Here is a 13090-nt window from a genome sequence, read left to right on the forward strand (position 1 = left end):
CAAGTTTCATTCTTGTATTACAGTCAGAGCGAAGTCGGAAGTCTTCACCTTAGGTAAGTGAGTGACGATGTCTGCGTGGGTCTCATCATGAATGGGAAAGCCGGGGTTCGGCGGTACGTACCTTCCAACAGGTGCAGGTGTGGGTACGTACCTCTAGGTGCGGCAACGCCAGCGCAAGGCTGCTCAAGGCAGCTGGAGCTTTCATCATCAACCACACACAGCCAGCCAAACCTCCCATCAACGTCGCCTACGTTTCCCTCCACGAATAACCTCACAACACCCATTTCGAGGAAACCACCGAAGCACAACTCGCATCTCGCACTCAGCAACACTCTTCTCCCTCTCCGCCTCAGTCACAAACCGCCAAGATGGTAAGCATCAAGCACCACCGTATCCCATCCTCCGCGATAGCATCAAGCTAACAAACCCTCCCCTCCAGTCTCAGTCAATGCGCATCGTCCCCGGAAACAACAACCCCCAGACCTTCACCCACACGACGCACACCTCGTCGGCGCCCTCTGCCCCGGGCATCCACGACACCCTCCGTCACGGCGTCGGCGTCTCGCCCTTCGACGCCAAGTCGTCCGTCCCCGTGTCGGCGCACCCCCTCGAGGCCCGCCTCAAGAACTGGGAGGCTACCCAGGAGTCCCTCCGCATGGAGACCCTCCGCCGCTCCTTTGGCATGGCCGAGCCCATCCGCCGCGGTATGGAGCTCAAGATTGTCCGCAACGGCGAGTGGCGGCCCATGGCTCTCGGCGGAGGTCTGCCTAGTGTCCACGAGGATATCCTCAAGGGTCGCGACGACATGATTACCTGGGAGGATATCTTTACCGGCGATGAGACGAGGGGTGTTGCTGGCTTCCACGATGAGATGGAGAAGAAGCTCAAGATTCAGTAAACATACACCGCAGTTCACCAGCCGAGCAACCATGTCATGACATTCTACAACAAGGCTCAATACGCTTTATAGAAGACCAAGGCGGTCGACCCTCAAGAGCTAAACAGGCCAGCTCGCCTGAGGTGTGCAGGGATGAAATAATATGAATTCAGCAATATGAGTGCCATCTATCCTGCTAGATATGCGCAAGGCATTGACAATCCTGTCAGCGAAGCGCCGGTGAAAATAAATGAAAAAAAAGAAACACGCAAACATTGAATATACACAATGATACGCCAATGTAGACTCCGATGTCCCCGTCTTCCACGCGTCATACCCATCATTCGCTTCTCCTTACCAGAGACAATAGACCAAGAAAACACTAATGAATGTACGGGCGACACCCTACTGTTTGGACAGTCAGGGGTTGGGCTCGTCGGTTGTTGCAGGCAGCTCAACTCGCAGCTGTCGATAGATTCTAGCCCATGTCGTAGTGAGCCCCTTGACCGATACAGGGGCCGAGTTTGTTTTGCTCAGGAATCGCTTCAACCCATCGTGGATGTCGCCTATAATACCACACAGCAGCCTGACCCTCGAGATCGCTGCCCATCGCCGCCCCCTGACGAGAGATTCTTGTTTCCAGCCTTGGGTTCTTCCTCATCAAGATCCTGTGGCCGAATGCTCATATGTATCACATTGGGGCTCTCCGTGCTCAGCTGGTACTCTACAAGTCGGTTAGTAAAGCTTTCCTTGGTGAATTGGTCTGACCAGCGGTGAATCTTACTCTTCAACTGCTCCTTATCATCTAATAGTTTTCCAAAATGGATAAGTCTGATGCTGCTGGGACTAGCAGGCTTAGCTTCCCAATCATTTCGCCATTCACGAAGTATCAGCTCCTTGAGGGTGTAGATGCTGATGCTGAAAGGATCCGGCTGTCCGCTCTCCGTCTGGTCTGGAATATCCACATTCCTCCGGTTCAAATACTTGGCGTCGATCTTGTAAGGGTGTCGACTTCCCGATGTCAGGAGAAGAGTAATGTTGCAAACAGGACCATCAGACGAGCCCCCGGCAACAGCCTTGATGTCGTCGACAGCAGGTCCAATACCCAAGTTAGAGTCCTGCTTCGTAGGCGGCGGAGGAGCCATCTCCTTTTCCTTGCCCTTTGGCGAGGGAGGTGCTGCGGTGTTTGACTGCTCGGGGTTCTCGGATGTTGTTGGTGCGGCTGTCGACGACGATGGCTCGTTTGAAGCAGCGTTGTTGTCCGCCTTATCAGTGTCGCGTGCGGGATCGAGGGGCGCCTGTTGAGATGGCTGGTCTATGTTGTCAAGGGCGACAGCGTCATTAGGCTGTTCGAGTCGTGAGGTCTCTTCTGGTACGGCTTTACCACCGCTCATGGTGGATTCCGCTGGAGCCGACATTCTGGGAGAAGGGCGGATATGACAGGGCGGCGAAGGCTTATGATCACACCACGCGAGACTGGAAAACGTGTGATGGAGAGTGAGACCAGCGCGACCAGATCATTCGCGGGTGTTGACACTGGTGGAAAGGTGGGTTCACGATCAAGAGTTCGAGGATGGATGGGATGGCGGATCAAGGATGCGGATGAGAGTGGAAGCGTCTCGGTAGCGTAGCGTGGCCAGGTAGGTCTGGTCTCGGAATTAAAAGTGAAAGACGTCAAGTTCCTTGGGAGGATGGATCGACCAGGCCGGGGGCCGGGAGACCGGGGGTGGGGCAGAAATGGCCGGAGTCTTGTCAGCCAGACAAGACGCTTGATCAAGTTGTGACAGGATGGATGCAACGCAGCGTAGAGCAACGCAACGCACGAGGACGCAGAGCAGAGGAAGAGGCAGGCGACAGCAGAGCGAAGCAGCAGGTCAAGCAAGCAACCCTGGGCGGTAGGCGGCTGGAGCGTGGAGACCCAAGTGGAGCGGACGGTGCGACGCAGTGGATTTCTTGGTGGAGTCGCTCGATGGACGCTTTGCCCGACGAGGAACGGCTAGGGAGGGGGGCCTGGGGCCTTGGGAGCCTTGGCTTGGGGATGGCTCTTGAGTCGCCGAGAGAGGCACGACCAGCGATGACGAGGGCGAAGACGAGAGCCAAGACCAGGGCGAAGCAACCCACGATGGGAAGGCTGCGAGGTGCAGGAGCAAAGGGGGGCTATGCTGCTTGGAGGTGTCGATGTCGGCGGATGAGATACGAGGGGAAACCGTTGGCGCCCACGGGGGAGGAGACGTTGAATGGATGCGAGAAAGGTCGGACAGAGAGCCAAGATAAAGTAAGTACAGACGGGGAGTAAAAGTGACGACACCGCTGAGGGAGGTACTCTCTGGAGCTTGAGCGGGTGGTTTGGTACGCGCAGCGCACCGAAGTATGATAGTAGCTGAAACGACTGGGGAAGGACGCTTGGCGCTCCTCTGATGGTGCTTAAAAATGCTCTGAGCCGCCGCGGAAACGACGAAGCAACGAGATCCAATTTGCCTGTGTCTCTTGATGGACCAAAAAGCAAGATTTGACGGGGAGAGGGACAAGAAGCCGACCGATGCGAGGATAGAACGGGAGGCTAAAAAGTTCCCCAGACCCAAAGAGATGGAGTGAGAAGGAGCCAAGCACAGAGGGACGTCAGGTACCTTCTGGTTCGGTTGGCGGGCATCGAGGTACCTTGCCCACACGGGCAGGTACTTCCCGTTCAGCAAGTCAAGGTTCAGTTCTTGCGGCAGGAACCACTGGCACCAGTCGTTGCCCGTGTGGTTGCCCGCCCGTGGTTGACGGGCCACGGAAGCCGGATGGGCCGCTCGACTAGCCCCAGCCTCGGCAAGCCATCGACCCTTGGTGGCTTCGGAATACGCACTGTATTTGCTGCCCCTGGAGACGAAGCTTTTGGCGGTCCATGGGCTCTGATCTGATTGCCTGAGCTGCTGCCCAACAGGACGTTGCACAGTCTACCTACCATTGGATCCGTTGTCTTTCCCATTATGGGCCGCCATTCGGTTGGTCTCCTATTCGCCCCCATCCATCATGAGTTCGTCCTCTCTTCCATGATGACCCCTTATGATATCTAACGTCACTTTTGGTCAACGAGATCTCTTTCTTCCGTTTGTTTACACTAACAGAACTTTCGAGAAGAACTATTGGATCAGTTCCTCGGATAAGATCCGCTCTACTCGCACTACTGGTCACTGCTCACTCCATCACCAGATTCTAGGCCAGGTTCATGGCCCCCGGAGATGAGCTATTGATGCCCGAACGGTCATTGCTGCTATTCCGTGATGGTTTGCTAACAAAAAGCTGATCAAGACAAGTAAAGGGCAGTTCAAATCAACTCTGCTCTCGAGTTCACACTGACTTGCATGGATGCATCTCCTGAGTCGGCTTGTTCCTGAACCGTATCTCGCCCCCAAGATGGAGGGAATACCCCAGCGATTTCCCGCCACAGTCGTTTGCGGACGACGCAGTCTCGACACCCGCTCGCTCACCGATATCTCAGGGTTTTATTCCCCCCTCATCTGCGCCATGAGGCCACCCATACGTGCGACTGTTTCTCCGCCATTTCGCTCCTCTTGGCCTCGATGCTCCTCAATTGGCCTCAATGTCCCGACCAAAGAGGCAAGTCTAGATCTCGCCAGTGTGACCCTATGGCTGGCTTCGCCCCAAACGGACATCTGGATTAAGGTTCTTGGGCCAAGCCCAATCAAGCATGCTCCGTCTCCCGGGCCATCTTCCGTAGATTCCTGCCATGAGTCGAGAATCAGCTTGACAAGGGGCGCCCAGAAGACATGGTCTCAGGTTGGCTTCAAAGGAAGACACACGTGCTCTGACAAGATATGTCTCTGACACAGAACGAGCTTTGTACTGGTTTATTTGAACTGCTTTGAATCCTCACTATGCCTCCCGTCGCTAGATAGTTGACTCAGATATCGCTCATAGCACTAGAAGATCACCATTACTGCCTGCGCCCTGGGCTGGTTGGAGAACCGCCTGAGGGGCATGCGCGCTCACCACGTACCCGGTCGAGTGGCCATTACCTCCTCCAAACACATCATCCCCTTGGTCGATGCGCATTGACGCCATCTGTTGCGTGCCGATGCTCGAGAAGTATGCGTCCGCATCGTTGACCGCCTGCGCAATGTTCCCTTGACCGTTGCTCGTCATTGCAGTCCGGCTCCTGGGGTCCATGTCCGTCGGCTGCCCGGCGTGGCCAAACATGCTGATGCTCTTCTGACTGTCCGCCGCCACGAGGAGATTCTGCTTCTGCAGAGCCGGCGAGTCCTGAAGCTTCCGGGGCCGCGCCGATCTGAAGACGGTCTGGACCGGCTTAAGGTACACCGTCGCCAGAGTGCCCACGTTGAGACACATCTCCTCCAATGTCGCCGAGTCGAGTCGTTCTGACTCGGCCGTGATCGCTGGCTTGTCGCCCATCACAATCTGCCTCGCAGCGTTCATATCCGTAGACAATAGCCGCCAGTACATGTACGCCCTGTCTCGAAGATCAGGGTTGTCTGTCTCCTCCGTCGCCCACTTCAGGACCTTAGGCACCAGCTCTTGTCCCTTAGTTGGTCGCTGGATAAAGAGCTTCACCGTCGCCGTGAGCAAGGCCAGCTGGACCTCGACTGGCTCCTCGGCAAACGAGTACAAAAAGTCTTCCAGCAAAGCATCGCTGTTCTCGATTCGATCTGCGTACTGGCCAATCACCCACACCATAGCCGCTTTCGCCTCAGGCTCGTCCAGGGAGTCGAGGTGCTCGCACAAGGTGCTGATAATAGACTCGTACTGGTTGGGGTATTTGCGGAAGATGTTTCGGATAACCACTGTAGCCTCCTGCACGATGTACGTGACCTTGGTTGCTACAAGCTCAAGGAGCAGGTTGATACACCGTCGCGCTGCTGGCTCAATCTTGATGGCAAGCTTTCCAATCGCACGCACCGCCTTGCGCACAAAGTGAACGTCAATCTCGGTGGCGTACTCGCGCAGCTCTGTCAAGACTTCATCGATATTGTCCTCGTTGGCGAGCATAAAGATGAGTTCAAGCTTGGTGACCTTGACATAGATGGGGTCGTTGTACTTGCAGAAAAAGACTCGAATGTCATTCCGCAAGACTTCTGGTCGTCGCTGGAGAATGAGAAGGGCATTTCGAAGAGCGAGATACTGGACCTCGGGCCCCTTGGCAAGAAGTGTAACCAGAGGGGGCGACAGTTTCCTGCAGAGAGCCGAGATCTGCTTTTGGTCGGCGATATAATTCATCAGATACAGAATCACCCGAATGCAGGTCAACACGACGGACGAATTAGAATGCGAGAGTCGTGGAGATATCCGCTCGGCCAGCAATACCGCCTCTCCAGATTCCTGTGGTACGTATGACATGAGGGCCTCGAGGATATACGTCTGACCCCATCTGTTTTCATGAGTTAGCAATATTCCTTTTAACAATTAACCGACTTACTCAGAACAGTCAGGGAGAATGGCCACCATCTTGGAGGCATTGTTGTAGTCAATGGTGAGTTTGATGGCATCACTGCGTTCCCAGATATCCATTAAACCAGCCAACGCACTTGCGACTACCGTAGGGTTATCATCTCTCAGCAGAGAGTTTAGGCGATCAATAAGATCTGAATTCTCCACCATATGTCGATCATGATCATAAAGCTTCGCCACGCAAAACGCCGCCGTCTTTCGAACATAGGGGTCACCGTCCTTGAGCATATGCTTGACCAGCGGTACAGTCGCCTCGACAAACTCTCGCACATGAATATAGGACATTGTGCGAAGAGCCAGTGCTCGCACTAGGGGGTTGTGGTCTTCCATATCCTAGGTCATGGTTAGTTGCTACTCGCTGAACGGAACTGGATAGACCAACATGTTCCAACACAGGGATAGCCTTGACGGCAATTTCGGGTCTCATCCTTGCGTAGTTGACCAGGAATAGGAAGCACCTTCAATCTGTCAGCTATGGAACGTTTCCAAGCTCCCAAAAGACTTACATCTTCTTAATTTCCAAGCTCTGGATACCCATGCATCCGATGATGTCAGGGAACAGAGCCACCATATCGTTGTTGCTCATTGTCATGTTGGCGACAATCTTCTTGAGCGCAATCTTCTTGGACGAATAGTTCTTGTCCTTCTTTCCTCCACTGTTCAGCTCGAGGCGTAGCTCGGCTACTTTGCCCTGCGGAGATTTTAGCCTCGAACTATACGTCGTCGTCGGCGGAATGTATGCGAGAAACATGGCGGCCATCCCGTGGTTCGTGTCGGCAGGGAAGGGCGGGTTGGCAACGACATGAGGTCGAAATGCGTGATTGGGATATGGAGGGGTTCTTGTTGGGCGGCGAGGGTACGGGGGGCAAAGGGAGGGAAAGGAGACAAAGATGGAAAGTCTCAGCGCAGCGGATTAAGGACGTGTTGAGGGAGCTCACGTCCTACGAGGCTGAGACATGGTAGAGGAGCAGGAAGGCTTACTCGAGCAAACAACTTGGAGTCCCCTCCACCGGCGGAGCTCGACATGGTGTTGTGCTTGTATCCCGAACGGGGCTATCACTACGACTTGGCTTTGATGCAACCGATGGGATGATGAATGCGGAATAGGCGCCCCAGAGTTCGCAAGCCCCTCACTTCTTCTTTCTTGGAAGACTCGCAGCGGCTGTCCAAAGATCCTGCAGCTAATTGGGCGAAACGCGTGGTCCAGCACCAGGAGTCGTGGAGGGTGGATGGCAGTTGGGAGGAGGGGACGGTCACATGTGCGCCTGGAGGTGCTGCCCACGATTCCAAGCCACAGGGGTGTCTTTGATCTCCGGTGCGCTTTCTGTCGCTATGGGGCTCTCTCGTCGCGTTCGGAGGGGTCGATGCGATAAGGGTCTCGGAAAACTATCGCGGCGTTTGTTGCGATCGTTGCTGGTGTCGTTTTGCGTCGGGCGCCGGCGTCGTCGGAGTGGGAAAGGGGAGCTCGAGAGACTCTCAGGTAAGCCAAATAACAGCAGCCAAGACTTTCTAGGGGTCGGACGTTATCGATAACGGTTCATAGGGGGCTTGCAATTAAGCGTAAATTGCCCAGCACCGGCGACGCCACATGGCTTGAGTGGGCCGCCTCCAATGAACCAACGTCGACGTCGCCCCAAGCTCACACCTCAGCCTTTCGCGACACAACGAGTGACCGACAACGATATACTCTGCCACCGGGCAATTCGCACCTCTAGCCGCAGTAACAATGTCTGCCCAGTCATCCAACGCCCCTTCCTGGGTTTCGCAGCTCGAACATCCTCCTGCCGCAAAGGCCAAGGTGGCAGGTGTCCAGGACCCTCCAGGCTTCAGCTCCGGAGCCGCCGTATCCCACTCCAAGGCATGCGCGCTCCCTCATCGCGTGGATTTCGATCACAGGGCGACTGACACCCGTAACAGAAGCAGAACAAGGATGCCAAGGTTCAGCCACGCAAGCCCCCGACCGCCGAAGAGATGGATACCCTGAAGCTCAAGAAGGCATGGGAGGTCGCGTTGGCTCCCGTCAAGGGACTCCCGATGACGGGCTTCATGATGTACATGTCGGGCAACTCTCTCCAGATCTTCAGCATCATGATGGTCTTTATGGCTTTCAAGAACCCCTTGATGGGTCTGGTCAACACGAACCAGGCACTCGAGCGATTCCAGACAGAGAACAACTCGGCCCAGATGTTGCAGGTCAAGTTCGTATACGTGGCATGCCAGCTTCTTGCACTGGCTGTTGGAGTTTGGAAGATCAATGGCATGGGCCTATTGCCGTAAGTGCTATAGACGTCTATGCTTGACAGTTGCTAACAAACCCAGAACAACACGATCAGACTGGTTGATGTGGGAGGTGCAGAGGGAACCTTTGGAACACGCTGTGGCAGCGTTATAAACCATTACAAGTACTATGATTAACAGCCGGTCTATGTAAAGACCCATAATGAAACCCCAACGCCACAATTACATTGAATAGAAACTATCATTTTATGCATGTACGTCAACGTGCATACCAGCAGACTCACATTTATAGAATCAAGCCGCTGCGTTTGATACTTCTCTTTTCGCCCTTGCTGCTCTCCATTGCAGACCTCTCTTGTCTAGCAGCCTCAGAGCAGGCATCAACGCCAGGTTGATCAGCGCAAGGAATGTAAAGCACCAACCCCTGCCCATGCCCTTGATCATAGAGTCAATGGCTGCCGTTGCCGCGGCTCCAAACAAGCACCGCACTAGGTTATTAGCCGCAGTGGCAGTTGCGGGCGCCTGGGGGTTGAGATCAACGATCAGCGTGTTGAGGACGCTGAACGACGTTGGAATCAGCATGCCAATGAGAAACACTAAGACCAGCGGTACGGCAACTGATGTCTCAACCTCCAACGCCCAACCATATGCAATAAGAGCCCCAATGCCGAGAAACAGTGTAGGGTACAAAGGCTGGATCCGGGCAGTCTCTATGGGGAATCTTGCGAGATCATCTCCTCGACGGCGATCGATGGTGAAGCCAATGCTTTTTGCAATGCGGCGATAATTCCAGTCCAGGACATACCCTTGAGCAACGACCGCGCCAGCGCATCCAGCGCCGTAGGGGAGGTAGCAGAGTCCGACCTCGAGGTCGTTGTATCCGTATATCTCTTTGAACAGGGTGGACATGGTTGCTGCCACTAGGATGAAACCAAGATATATCATGGCGTTGATGAACAGGATGAGAGCCATCTCTTTTTCGAACACAATGCCCAAGGTTTTCAGGGGGTTAGGAAACTTGAACTCCCGCTTGGGAATGTTCTGGGATGTAGCGTCATCGCGATGCTTGTAGAGGTCCAGAAGTGACCTGTTCCATCGCTGCGGTGCTATCGACCCATTACCAACCACATTCCGGCACGTTTCTGGGGCTGAGAGGACCCAAGGAACGAGCCATGAGACAGCGAAGATGGTACAGAACCAAAAAATGGCAGGCCATCCGAGAAACTGGCTCAGCACACCCCCCAACACTGGTCCCAGTGCTGGTCCGACGTTGATACCAGCACCCACAATTCCCATGTACTTGCCCCTCTCAGCCGTCGACGAGATGTCTGCAATCACGGCGAAACCGAGCACTAGGGTCCCGCTACTCCCGGCACTCTGAAGACATCGTAATACCAGTAACGCGACATAATTCCGCTGTAGGGCGAGCCCAATATTCGCGCAGATGTATATCAGGAAGGCCAGGATGTAGGCTGGTCGACGTCCTGCCATGTCACCAAGGTCCCCAAAGATGGTGGGGGACAGCCCCTGAAAGATCATGTAAGACGTCAACGTGATATTGATAAGCGAAACGGAAACGTCCAGGTCTTCGGCGATTGGGTTTAGGGCTGGAAAATAAATGTTGGCGGTCAGGGGTGAAACAAAGCTTGCGGTTGTCACCATGGCCGTGATCCATCGCTTGGTGTTCTTGGAGAAGCTGCTGTAGGGCGGTCCACTCGAGACTCTTGACATGCTTTCTGGGTCGTTCAAGATGGTCTGGTCCGCATGCTCTGCAGGCTTCCGAACGGTCGATTCGTTAGGCTTCTCAGCCCCGCGCTCGGGCGCTACTGATATGTTCGATTCGCCCATCTCTGCGTTGGGATTCTCATCATGGCCAACAGGGCTGCTAGCGTCGGTTGTTGGGTGATTCTTGCTGCTCCCTTCCATGGTCGATCCTTGGAATAGGGGAAAGGATGAGTTTGTTGTTCATGACGTGAGGAGAAGCGAGAGAGGAGTATCCAAGTCTTTTTCTATTTGATAACGTGCTGGCGATATCGGCAATGATTCTCCATCCTCATTAGATGTTCTATTTCCGGAAGCCATGATGCTTATTTCCGTAGCACTTCGGCCGGGAGGTCAACTCGGACGAGACCCACGCCCCGGAAGGTCCCCGTTCCTGTCTCCGGCTCGCGTCCGTTGGCAACTCGGCGAGGTGCCGATGATGGGGACTTTTGCCGCATCATCAAAATCCCCACCACCACCAGTGGCCAGATCAAGAACCACTGCAAGCTGGTGGGGAGTTCGTTGAAGGAGTGAAGCACGTGGGAGCATCTTGACTGTTAGTCGATCATTTGCTGGTCGAAGCTAGCGAGTGGAGTTAGCGAGAGTTGCACTCACAGGATGAGGACAACGAGGCTCTCGACGGTGAGCAATGTCTAGAAGCTGCGAAATGTGCTGTATTTAGGATAGAGCAATTTTTCAGACCTCAATGGCTCGTCATTCGGATGATGCTGGAGTCAAGATGGAGAGGAGAGAACTGGCAGGAGTCGGCTGTGGGTTGGGGTTGAGCTGATGGATGACTAAGCCACCCAACTTGGTGCTACGTAACAGCTCTGCGTCAGAGCTTCATCGAATTGCAGCCATGGTGTCTAGAACCTCGGATCTTCCTGTTGATGCATGAGCTTGAGCCGAAGCAAAGCAGACAAGGCGCAAAACCTCGCATCCACTACCAGCTTAATATCGACGTTTCCCTCCTCCTCGGCACTTCTCTCTCTCAGTGCAACCCTCCTTTCCGGCCCGGGAAGGGTGCGCATTGGACGCCATGGACATCACAATCGGCTTCAACGAGCTCCTTCGGCAACGAGATGCGCCAGCGGCGAAGAAACGAGTCACCATGGATGCCATCGATGGCTTTCTGAAGGAGGCATACCGGATCGTCCGTCACGCCCTCCCCCCTTCTCCCTAGCCACCACACTCGAGCTGACCGGCTGTCACAGAACTCGCACATCACCAGTCTGCATCGAGAACTCCAAGACGTTAGACAGGCCTACCTCTCGACTGCACAACCAAGAAAGACGCATAGCCGAGCTGCAAAGGGGCAATCACGCGTACTCTCGGACAGAGATCGAGAAGACATCGACGCCAATGCGAAACAGATGATCCGGGAGCTCAACGCCAGCATCCGCGCCCTCGATGACGCCGAGCAGCTGAGGCGCGAGACCGAGTCGGCCATCATCCGAAAAAAGTACGTGGGAGGTCTCGGGGCGTTGGGATCATGGGCGTCGGGTGGCATGGCCAGCAACAAGTCGATCGAGCATGCGGCAGCAGAAGCAAAGGCGCGAGACGTTGGAATTCACCGGGACGGCATTCTATGGTTTCTGCGACAGCGACTGGAGTTGTGCTGCCGGACGCAGCAGGACATGATGGAGGCACGTCTGACACGGGAGATGGAAAAGAGCCGCAGCATGCTCTCGAAATCCGGGGCATCTATCGCCGGGGACTTTGCAGAGTTCCCCCCTCCATCTGTCCGGCGACAGTCCCAGGCGACCCCTGCCTCTGGGGCGATCCCTACGTCCGACGACGGTCAGGCTCCGAGCGAGAGCCAGGGGTTGACAGAGGAGCAGATACAGATGTTTGAGGAAGGGAACCAAGACATGATGAAGCATTACGAGAGCAGTTTGGACAAAGTCAGGTACGTTCCATGCCATGTGTCCTTCCCACACAGTAGACCGATTGCTGGGGCGGCTCTATTCTGTGCCTGAGCTACGCTATGCTCTGTATATGCGCCAGGGTCCATTTGATAGCAGGCGCCCCACCTCGTCTACAGGAAAATGAGCCGGTGTTTGCTCAGGTGAACTGATTGAGGGTCCCGCAGAACCGCTGAGAAGTCTTTGCTGGAAATCTCTGAGCTGCAGTCGCTCCTCGTGAGCAATCTTGCGACGCAGTCTGCACACATTGAGCAGTTGGTGGCGGACTCGTTTTCCACTGCAGACAACGTGGGAGGCGGTAACAAGGAGTTGAAGAAGGCGACGGAGCGCGCAAGCTTTGCCAAGTACACTTGCTATGCGGCCAGCGGAGTGTGCGCGTTTCTGATTCTCTGGGACCTCGTGATCTGAGTCTTGATTAACGAACGAGAAGGGGGTGTGGGTAGGTAGGGCGACGTGGTCGTCGTGCCAGCTGACGATTGATTGATTGACTTGCTTGAATGAGCCACCACGCAGTGCAGAGCAGATCAAGGCGTTCCAACTGCCTGTCTGTCAGAGGGGGGGCGTGGGAGCCGCAGTTGAGGAATAGAGAGGCAGAGACAACCAGGGATGGATCGTGTACGGCATATCACACTGCGCATTGGTTCCATGTTGCACCCAAATTTCTCACTACAAAAACAGACATGTAAAACTAACTGTTGGAAACTGCGCAATTGTCGGTGGCCAGAGCGTGGGGCTGCCCATTCACTCATCTTTCATGGCTGTGGAGATTATGCGGAATCCCATTCAGGGTCGGGATCGCGCAACCGATAGGGTGCAATCT

The 13090-nt window shown here is 54.8% G+C and overlaps 6 protein-coding genes across 6 annotated transcripts; 3 read left to right on the forward strand and 3 right to left on the reverse strand.

The window, feature by feature from the left end:
- Positions 1–368: 368 nt before the first annotated feature.
- On the forward strand, positions 369–898 carry NCS57_00252700 (uncharacterized protein; the record flags this gene model as incomplete). Its single annotated transcript, XM_053052556.1, has 2 exons — positions 369–371; positions 440–898. 2 exons carry the CDS (start codon positions 369–371, stop codon positions 896–898), a joined length of 462 nt encoding a protein of 153 aa, XP_052917802.1.
- Positions 899–1443: 545 nt separating this feature from the next.
- On the reverse strand, positions 1444–2295 carry NCS57_00252800 (Rad60-SLD-2 domain-containing protein; the record flags this gene model as incomplete). Its single annotated transcript, XM_053052557.1, has 2 exons — positions 1444–1601; positions 1662–2295. The coding sequence occupies 2 exons, from the start codon at positions 2293–2295 to the stop codon at positions 1444–1446; spliced, it is 792 nt and encodes a 263-aa protein (XP_052917803.1).
- A 2500-nt stretch (positions 2296–4795) lies between these two features.
- On the reverse strand, positions 4796–7097 carry NCS57_00252900 (AP complex subunit beta; the record flags this gene model as incomplete). Its single annotated transcript, XM_053052558.1, has 4 exons — positions 4796–6266; positions 6315–6679; positions 6729–6804; positions 6853–7097. The coding sequence occupies 4 exons, from the start codon at positions 7095–7097 to the stop codon at positions 4796–4798; spliced, it is 2157 nt and encodes a 718-aa protein (XP_052917804.1).
- Positions 7098–8072: 975 nt separating this feature from the next.
- Positions 8073–8738, forward strand: NCS57_00253000 (ER membrane protein complex subunit 4; the record flags this gene model as incomplete). The annotated part of the gene is made up of 3 exons (XM_053052559.1): positions 8073–8204; positions 8264–8619; positions 8666–8738. The coding sequence occupies 3 exons, from the start codon at positions 8073–8075 to the stop codon at positions 8736–8738; spliced, it is 561 nt and encodes a 186-aa protein (XP_052917805.1).
- Positions 8739–8878: 140 nt separating this feature from the next.
- Positions 8879–10510, reverse strand: NCS57_00253100 (MFS domain-containing protein; the record flags this gene model as incomplete). Its single annotated transcript, XM_053052560.1, has 1 exon — positions 8879–10510. One exon carries the CDS (start codon positions 10508–10510, stop codon positions 8879–8881), a length of 1632 nt encoding a protein of 543 aa, XP_052917806.1.
- An 874-nt stretch (positions 10511–11384) lies between these two features.
- Positions 11385–12678, forward strand: NCS57_00253200 (uncharacterized protein; the record flags this gene model as incomplete). The annotated part of the gene is made up of 3 exons (XM_053052561.1): positions 11385–11498; positions 11560–12254; positions 12438–12678. 3 exons carry the CDS (start codon positions 11385–11387, stop codon positions 12676–12678), a joined length of 1050 nt encoding a protein of 349 aa, XP_052917807.1.
- Positions 12679–13090: the final 412 nt, after the last annotated feature.

This window comes from Fusarium keratoplasticum, chromosome 2 (genome assembly GCF_025433545.1).
Source record: "Fusarium keratoplasticum isolate Fu6.1 chromosome 2, whole genome shotgun sequence".
Classification (NCBI taxonomy): domain Eukaryota; kingdom Fungi; phylum Ascomycota; class Sordariomycetes; order Hypocreales; family Nectriaceae; genus Fusarium; species Fusarium keratoplasticum.